Source organism: Gigantopelta aegis, chromosome 6, assembly GCF_016097555.1.
Source record: "Gigantopelta aegis isolate Gae_Host chromosome 6, Gae_host_genome, whole genome shotgun sequence".
Classification (NCBI taxonomy): domain Eukaryota; kingdom Metazoa; phylum Mollusca; class Gastropoda; order Neomphalida; family Peltospiridae; genus Gigantopelta; species Gigantopelta aegis.
The window spans coordinates 12,686,278-12,695,920 of NC_054704.1; the positions used below are offsets into that span (position 1 = coordinate 12,686,278).

General features: G+C 38.2%; 1 protein-coding gene across 2 annotated transcripts in view; it reads left to right on the plus strand.

Annotated features, from left to right (window-relative positions):
• The window catches only part of LOC121376161 (tryptophan 2,3-dioxygenase-like), a 23,544-nt gene extending 14,075 nt beyond the window's left edge, over positions 1–9,469 (plus strand). For both annotated transcript variants that reach the window (XM_041503969.1, XM_041503970.1), the window contains exons 9-14: positions 1,573–1,683; positions 2,468–2,524; positions 3,684–3,738; positions 5,361–5,498; positions 6,338–6,428; positions 7,307–9,469. In XM_041503969.1, coding sequence (XP_041359903.1) covers positions 1,573–1,683; positions 2,468–2,524; positions 3,684–3,738; positions 5,361–5,498; positions 6,338–6,428; positions 7,307–7,538 — 684 coding nt within the window. In that variant the 3' untranslated portion in view covers positions 7,539–9,469. The remainder of the gene's footprint in view (positions 1–1,572; positions 1,684–2,467; positions 2,525–3,683; positions 3,739–5,360; positions 5,499–6,337; positions 6,429–7,306) is intronic.
• Positions 9,470–9,643: the final 174 nt, after the last annotated feature.

Consider the following 9,643-nt stretch of genomic DNA (forward strand, 5'->3'; position numbering starts at 1 on the left):
TTACAGTACGTAGAGGTAAGACATGTCCCTATTACAGTACGTAGAGGTAAGACATGTCCCTGTTACAGTACGTAGAGGTAAGACATGTCCCTGTTACAGTACGTAGAGGTAAGACATGTCCCTGTTACAGTACGTAGAGGTAAGACATGTCCCTGTTACAGTACGTAGAGGTAAGACATGTCCCTGTTACAGTACGTAGAGGTAAGACATGTCCCTGTTACAGTACGTAGAGGTAAGACATGTCCCTGTTACAGTACGTAGAGGTAAGACATGTCCCTGTACCGTAGAGGTAAGACTGTTACAGTACGTAGAGGTAAGACATGTCCCTGTTACAGTACGTAGAGGTAAGACATGTCCCTGTTACAGTACGTAGAGGTAAGACATGTCCCTGTTACAGTACGTAGAGGTAAGACATGTCCCTGTTACAGTACGTAGAGGTAAGACATGTCCCTGTTACAGTACGTAGAGGTAAGACATGTCCCTGTTACAGTACGTAGAGGTGAGACATGTCCCTGTTACAGTACGTAGAGGTAAGACATGTCCCTATTACAGTACGTAGAGGTAAGACATGTCCCTGTTACAGTACGTAGAGGTAAGACATGTCCCTATTACAGTACGTAGAGGTAAGACATGTCCCTGTTACATGTCCCTATTACAGTACGTAAAGGTAAGACCTGGATGCCGATATTTCCCTGTTATAGTACGTAGAGGTAAGACATGTCCCTGTTACAGTACGTAGAGGTAAGACATGTCCCTGTTACAGTACGTAGAGGTAAGACATGTCCCTGTTACAGTACGTAGAGGTAAGACATGTCCCTGTTACAGTACGTAGAGGTAAGACATGTCCCTGTTACAGTACGTAGAGGTAAGACATGTCCCTGTTACAGTACGTAGAGGTAAGACATGTCCCTGTTACAGTACGTAGAGGTAAGACATGTCCCTGTTACAGTACGTAGAGGTAAGACATGTCCCTGTTACAGTACGTAGAGGTAAGACATGTCCCTGTTACAGTACGTAGAGGTAAGACATGTCCCTGTTACAGTACGTAGAGGTGAGACATGTCCCTGTTACAGTACGTAGAGGTAAGACATGTCCCTGTTACAGTACGTAGAGGTAAGACATGTCCCTGTTACAGTACGTAGAGGTAAGACATGTCCCTGTTACAGTACGTAGAGGTAAGACATGTCCCTGTTACAGTACGTAGAGGTAAGACATGTCCCTGTTACAGTACGTAGAGGTAAGACATGTCCCTGTTACAGTACGTAGAGGTAAGACATGTCCCTGTTACAGTACGTAGAGGTAAGACATGTCCCTATTACAGTACGTAGAGGTAAGACATGTCCCTGTTACAGTACGTAGAGGTGAGACATGTCCGTAGAGGTAAGACATGTCCCTGTTACAGTACGTAGAGGTAAGACAGTTGATATGTAATTACAATCGTTAAAAAGTCTCCGTTAGTCGATAACATCTTTAAAATTGCAGCAAAGTCAGGAATGTCCCTTTAAAGATGGCAATATTGACATAAAATTGGTCAGATTCTCATATTAATGCATGTTGGTGTTATCTCTTCAGAAATGGTTGGAGAGGACCCCGGGTTTGGATGAACGAGGATTCAACTTCTGGAGCGGTTACAAGATCGCCGCTGTTAGGTGGATAGAAGACAGCTTACTACATCCTTCAAACGTGAGCGGCTGATCCATTTATAATTTAACACACACACACACACACACACACACACACACACACACACACACACACACAAGATCGCCGCTGATAGAAAACAGCTTACTACACCCTTCAAACGTGAGCATTCATTGGCTGATAATTTATTTTTAATTTTATATATATATATATATATATATATATATATATATATATGTAACAAAAGAAACGCAAATATTAATTTAGTTTTTATTTTAACTTCTTTAAAACTAGTCAGTTTGATAGCCATTAGCTTTTGTGTCTATTAAAATTATCCATTTTGGGCCCATTTTGACTGTCTATATTGTGTAAATATATTTCTTTCGCTCGTTTGATACGTTTTTAAACAACTCGTTGTAAAGCTGTATCCTAACTGGACGCGTGTGATGCGACACATTTATCCGTTGCGCCGTACGCGTGCGGTTAGGATACGACGATTCAAATCGACGATTTCTAACATAATCGCTCGCGTCGCTCGCGGCCGGTTAGGATACAACTTTAGATAAACGGTATCTAACGGTCGCCCATGTGCGCATGATCGTTAGTCCTTTTTGTATAGCTGAACAAGACCTTTTATTATCGTGTTCCGCTCTTTACTGTCCCCTGTTTATTGTAGACGGGGTATACCAAGAATACATCTTATTCTAGTATATTTTGGGACTCTTGGAAGTGGCTGTAAAGTGTTTAAAGTCGCGGGTATTAAATAAACTGGTTCCACCCTCAGGGAACGTCTGTGACCCTTTAAAATATTCTTGTTTATTGACAGGAAGAAACGGACCCAGCTGAGAAAGAGAGACTAATGCAGGAGTATCGGAAACAACAGGTAAATTGATGTCAAGTATTAGGACCGATTCCCTTCAGTAGAGTACTGGATTGGTCCCTGTTTTCACTGGTGTTCGGACTGTGCTCCACAACTGATTTTATTTGCTGTAATAATTTAATAATTATAATTTTATGTGTATGTATATATATATATATATATGTTTATGTATATGTATATGTATATGTATATATATACATTACATAATCGCTCATTTGACCTCTAGGTCATCGTACAACGAAACCCCAATAACAGAAATAATAGCTTTCCGTTAATTTTTATGATCTGCAGGATAAAGATAATAACTAGTTGATGACGTAGGATATCGGCTTTATCCTGTTCAGGCCGAATGAGAAATTCCCCTTGCGGAATTTCCCATTCTTACTTTCACAGGATAAAGCAGATATTCAAGTAGATGTACAAATGTGATAAGACCAAAATGTCCAAACTTGCATCCGTTAAGAATCAGTTGTTTTCTGAAAAATCATTCTCTTCTGTCGGCATGTTGACCTACTAACAGAACGTTGGATGCCAAGTCACAGGTCTGATGCGGGTCAAATCGACTGAGCAGTGGGTTTTTTCCCCATGCGTTTTACAAAAAGTCACTTTATTAATAATTGGGGTGGTATTTTTGTTTTTTATTTTTAATACTGTAATGTTTATGTACTAGTATTTGTTTTATATACTGTATATTAATAATGTGCTATAAGCGTGGACCTTTAACTAGTTATTCTCTCTCTCTCTGTCTCTGTCTCTGTCTCTGTCTGTCTCTCTCTCTCTCTCTCTCTCTCTCTCTCTCTCTCTCTCTCTCTCTCTCTCTCTCTCTCTCTCTCTCTCTCTCTCTCTCTCTCCATAATATGAATGTGTATATGTCTTTTTATTTGTATTATATGTATAGGATTATACAGCCTATAGACCATTAGACCGTGTTACAAAATATTACATTGCATATATCCATTTAATTTCAGTTATGTTTTTGTTTTGGGGTTTATTGTGTGTGTGTGTGTGTGTGTGTGTGTGTGTGTGTGTGTGTGTGTGTGTGTGTGTGTGTGTGTGTGTGTGTGTGTCCTATAGATTGTGACGTGTTATATTACACTGGAACTTGCAGAATAACATAAATAGTACATGTACATTCAGTTGTATTTATTTAATTATTTTTCAGGACACTTTCGATTCAATTTTTGATATGTCTTTATACAACGCTAGCAGAGAACGAGGTTTGTTTGAAACATTACTTCTTGTAAATGTTTAACACAATTAATTAGATGTTACTAATATATTTAGATTATCTTAAATATTAGTCAGTTTTTGTTTGCTTGTTTTATTATTTTTATGGGAAGAGGTGTACGCTTTTTTTAGAAGTTGCTTTTTTGGTATGTTTGTTTCTGTAACTTTAACGGCAGAATAAAATCACTTAAGTGGGGTTTTATTGATTATAATGATGACATGTTGCCTAGCATTCACTTCTATACGATGTATGTCCTAGATTGAGTGGTCTTTTCTTTTTGTTTAATTATAGACCATATTTAAGACATTGCCGCCCCCATACCTTATAGCTGAACTCCACTAAAGCAATGCATTTTGTAATTGACAGGCTGTAGATCAACGGCACATTCAGAATTAATCTACTTACAAATATATACACCTGTACAAAGGTTAAGCACCACCTAACTGTACTCGCAGAAACACAGGCAATAATGTTTGGCATTTTATTTACGTAATTGATATATAGCAGATACTATTGAAAGAAAATAAATGCTGATGAACTATTGTCCCACAGCTCATACAAACGATCTGGTGGTCGAAATTAGCATCTGTGAGTGTCAAATAAAACCTCAACATGAGTTATGAGTCTCTCACTAGTTGGTATAGAGTATATCCACCATGTGTATAGGTGATGGACTGGATAGGCATTCTCGTGCTGGACACCAGTCGACGAATCTTAAAACGCAGTATTCTGCGGCATTCTAGGCTATACCTCGTGAAAATCAAGTCAATTCCTGTAAGTTCTTCACAGGAGGATCTCTTTCCCTTGCTATGATCCCCCAAAATGTTCCAGATATTCTCTATATCGCAACTTCTTGCAGTCGTCTATGGTAGAGCTTCAATTGCATTTCTCTGCAGATAGTCATATACCTCTATGGTCGAGCAGTGTCGTGTATGACAAGTGCATGATTGTCAAAATTAGGAAAACGTCTTCAAAATGGCATCCTGGTATCTCCATTCATTTAGTGTTCCAGGTACAGTTATCAGATACAGTTTACAGTCAAAGGAGATGCACCCCCAGAACATAACTGAACCTTCACAAACAAGGGAACTTCTACCAGAATATCCAGAGGCCATACCCCTAGATCTTCATCCTCGAGTTGAGGGTCCTTTGTGTGGAGCAGGGGCCGGCTTTCATCTGTCCAGTGTACCACTATTCAGGTCCTCGTGTTCAGTGGACTCTTGTGGTACACCTCAAAGCTCCTGTTTGTGATCAGCTGTGGATGTGCCAGCAGCATAGTGGTAACCGCCTCAGACGCTCCTGTTTGTGATCAACTGTGGAGCCAGCAGCATAGTGGTAACCGCCTCAGACGCTCCTGTTTGTGATCAACTGTGGACGTGCTAGCAGCATAGTGGTTAAGACCATCAGATTCTAGGGATTCTAGGGAGCAACCGGTTTCTGGTGGAGTGGGACAATGCTTCCCCAGGCCTCACTCCGTCTTCAAGGGCATTAGTCTTTACCCAATCATCGAGATATTGGCCTATTCTTGACACCATGAGTGTGTACATGGTTTTGAATAAAACGACTGCTGACAGTATATGGTTAAAATGAATGTAACATTAATTTTTGCAGGTGAGAGGCGACTGAGTCACGGGGCGTTCAAGGGAGCCCTGCTGATCTCGCTGTACCGTGACGAGCACCGCTTCAACCAGCCGTACAGGCTGCTCACCCTACTCATGGACATCGACTCGCTCATGACCAAGTGGAGATGTATGTATAATGTCTGTACAATCGCTGACGTTGGTTTCGAATCTCAGTGCTGGTTTTAACGATTTACTGCCACTACACAAAGTTCACCTTCGCTAACATTTAAGAACTTTAACAATCGACTTCTTAGGTAGAGTGCTGGAACCCCCTGCTCCAAGCAAATGTGTTTTTTTCAGGAGCGTGGCCCGACCCCCCCCCCCCCCCAATAAACTTTGCTCCCACAGTCAAGGACACTCCTTACCTACGGGCCTGCTGGGTCCCGCCCCCCCCCCCCAATTTCAAAAGGGTTCAATGGATTTATTGCGAGGGGAAGGGGAGAGTAATATTTTAGTTCATTTGTTGTGTCTTTGTGAAGACTGGCACATATAGGCCTAAAGTATGCATGTTAGGGATCTTTTGAATACTGTAGGCGACCTTTTTAAACTTTGCTTCCCTTCCAAGTAAAAACCGCACCACTCCTGTGCAGACATTTTAGAGCGAAGTTTATAAGGAGGTCGGGGTATGTATTAAAATGTATAAGCACAGGTGTATAGGTAGATGCAATTAAAAATAAAAATTAAACATGGTTATCTGTTAGCAGGTTTCGTCAAAATTCTTTCTTATTTTTGCTATAATATAAAAACGTTATTTATTTATAAAAGTGATATAGGCCTAGTTCTGACCAATGGTGTTACCGACTGAAATTTGAAAATGGTTTTAATTTATTTTCAGTATTAATATCTTCTTCTTTTTTAAACCCTAGAACCAGCATATTCCGACAAGTTGATTCTCTTTGGATTCTTCAGACTATATGTCCAAATTTCTGATGCTAACCATGACACATGCATGATGACTATTTTCAGATAATCACGTGACAATGGTACAACGTATGATTGGCAGTAAGGTTGGCACTGGTGGATCCTCCGGCTATCAATATCTTCGATCTACTATCAGGTAACATAAACTATATCTCCATACACCTAGTGCCATAACCGTTTTAATAGTGGTTCATGAGAACATATTTTTACAATTTTCCCACACAAACTTCATTTGGACTTTGATATGCATAGAAAGGTATTTGTTTAGTATGCACGGTAGATTTTCTGTACCTTTCAAGCAATGTACTAAATTGGTTTCTTTTAAAATTTTACTATTTAGTGTTGCATACATTGTTTTTAGACGAATCACTCATTTATATAATTTTATATGATACTAACTCAAATTTTTAAAGTACTATTTCAAATTGTTCAGATTTTAATTTAAAATTTTGAAGATAGTATAACAAGTTGATAAAAGAAAAAAAGATAAGAAAGGAAGAAAAAACAGCTACCTCCCCCCCCCCCCCCTCAAAAAAAAAAAAAAAAATTAAAAAGGAGCTTAGCTAGTTATTTATAATATAATATGAACGGTCTTTTTAACAGGTTTTTTGTTTTGGGGTTGTTTTGTTTTGTTTTGTTTTGTTTTGTAATCATTCTGGTCGCTTCTCCTCTTGATTTATATTTCTGTACCGCATCGATCATTTTGCGCTCAGGTCCAGTCGACTGCCATACACATACTGAACTAAATATTACAAAGATGAATTCCAATGACAATAAATACAAGTGTAATGGAGGCCGCCAACTTTGTTACTTAACACAGACGTGTATACAGCCGTGGCTAATAAGAGCTGGCCATCTACAAAGCGGTCATATTTTGGAGGGAAAGTCCAACGTAAGGCCACTATACCCCATTTAAGTTTCCCCATGCATAGCACGGATAATGTTATGTTGAACCTTTTTTTAAATTCATAATCTTTAACTCAGCATTTTATAACATGTTTTTTTCATTTACAGTGACAGATACAAGGTATTCCTTGACCTGTTCAATCTGTCCACCTACTTAATCCCACGTGCCTATCACCCGAAACTGTCGAATCGATTGAAGCGTCACCTCAGCGTTGTTTGCATGCAGTGGAATGACGAGGCCGATGACCCACAATCGGAAACCCATAGAAATGGGCGCACCTGTTCGGAATCTTCGGACAAGTCCGTAGAGGAATCAATAGCAGAGTTCACCCTGTACTGATGCAGCCAATCAGAGCTGAAGAATGATGGCCATAACCAATCAGAATCTTCACCTGACAGCCCAAAACATAAGTGTATTAAAAGTGGTCATGTGTATTCTGAAATGATGTTATAAGATGGGAAGGCGAAATATGCATCTTTAATGCAGATGGTTTTCGGTGGAAGTTTTCTCATGTTTCACATATTTTATGTTCATTCAAGAACGTATATTGTAATGGATTCTAGTATATTTTGTTTGTGATAAATATAAATATAAGCGAAAGTAATATAAAGAAGTACATTTTTGAATTGATACACTTATAAAGGTGCATTTAAAATATATATGTCCATATTAATTTAAAGAAGTATCCTAGCATTTAAAAAAATAATAATAATAAAAAATAAAAAAAAAATAACAAACTGTTTATTGTATATTAAAAAACCCCAAAACATTTTGTGATATAGTACACTGAACTATTGACTAAATCTGATACACCTTTCGTAACAACAGTTTTTAATGTTTCTGCAGGGATTATTAATTTTTGTGTATTCCATGTGATTGTTCTGATTGCTCAAATTATTTTTATATTTCAATTGTGTCTTTAATCGTGAATTATTACAACGGAATCCTAGAGTGATTATTTATTGAAAAATACTCGTGTTTTATTTGTTGGCTTTATAAATAACCCGGTGTATTTCATGCAAGTAGTTTAGCTTCTAGCTAATTCCCTGGCGTGTTAGTCAAATGTCCTACTATGAAGATCCTAGTGAAATATACTCAAATGTGAACATTATTTTACGGTTAAATTATGCTCTTTGGTGAAAGTTTCCGTGAACCCTCGCGGTTCCTGTTTTATATAGTTGGAGAAGACATTTTATTAATGTTACTCGATTTTTTTTCCTGCCACTTCCCACGCTAGGTAGACTACGACCCTAATATGTAATTTTTTCCTTCTTTCTCTTTCGATAGAACTATTTCAAAATGGAGATCTTTTTTTATGAATGACATTCACTGTTGTAGATAGAAGTTGTGTTTTGTCTTTCACATTTAAATCATGATATAGAATATATTAATGCTGGCCCAAGTCTTTGTGCATAGGGAACGGATCTAGTCATTTGAAGTCGTTGCCTCAACCACCCAGTCACACTCTGACATTAAAGCGCCTCGCGACTTCTCGTTGACTGTGTTTAACATGTACTCCATTGCCCTTCTCAACATTAGTCAAAACATATATATATGTATGTATTTATTTATGTATGTATATCCAATTCATCACTGGTGTACTCATGTAACGTCCAATATGTCACCAGTGTATTCATGTAATATAGCGTCAGCACATATCAGCATGGCGTATTTCTATACACTGCGCTAATTCATTTGGAAGAAATATCGCCTTGATCATTGTGTTGAACGTCTCCCTTCATTTCCGTTTAGATATATTGGTATAAATACTTGTACAAATATTTTTGGTTCCTTTGTTTCTGACTGCGTCAATTACGAAGTCGCGAATGTGATAAAATACACACATGTATAAGCCTACTACTGTACAACCATCTACATTTTATGTACTTCAAATGTTCATATAACCTTGATGTATAATAAATGTATTTCAGAGGCAGATCCAGGGGCTCCGTTCCCCCTAAATATATTTCAAGTGCCTCTTTTTTCTGGCTTTAAAAAAATGTACTGGGTTGCCCTTTTCACGAGTTGTCAATGACATTTGTTTTCTTAGCACTTCCCTCCCCCCCCCCCTCCCCCCCAAAAAAAAGCCCTGGATTCGCCCTGCATTTATTTCTGTTGTATTACTTTATTTAATCTAATAATACTGGTACTCAGGGATGCATTATCAACCAAGCAAAGTGGGTACAGTACTTGGGCATCCAGTCCTATTGATAGCGTGTCTGGACACATCTGTACATATAAATCTTGTTTTAATAAATCCATTAAAAACACTATTTTTGTTCCTGCATTTGTTTATGACGTAGACCCGAGTTCTTAGTGGAACATATCGAAATTTACAAAGTAAAAGGTACTTACAATTAACTGCATAAATTCATTAGGCTTGTTGGGAGATATTTTAAGGTAGAGGGTGGGAGGTAAAATAACAAATATGAATAATATTAAAG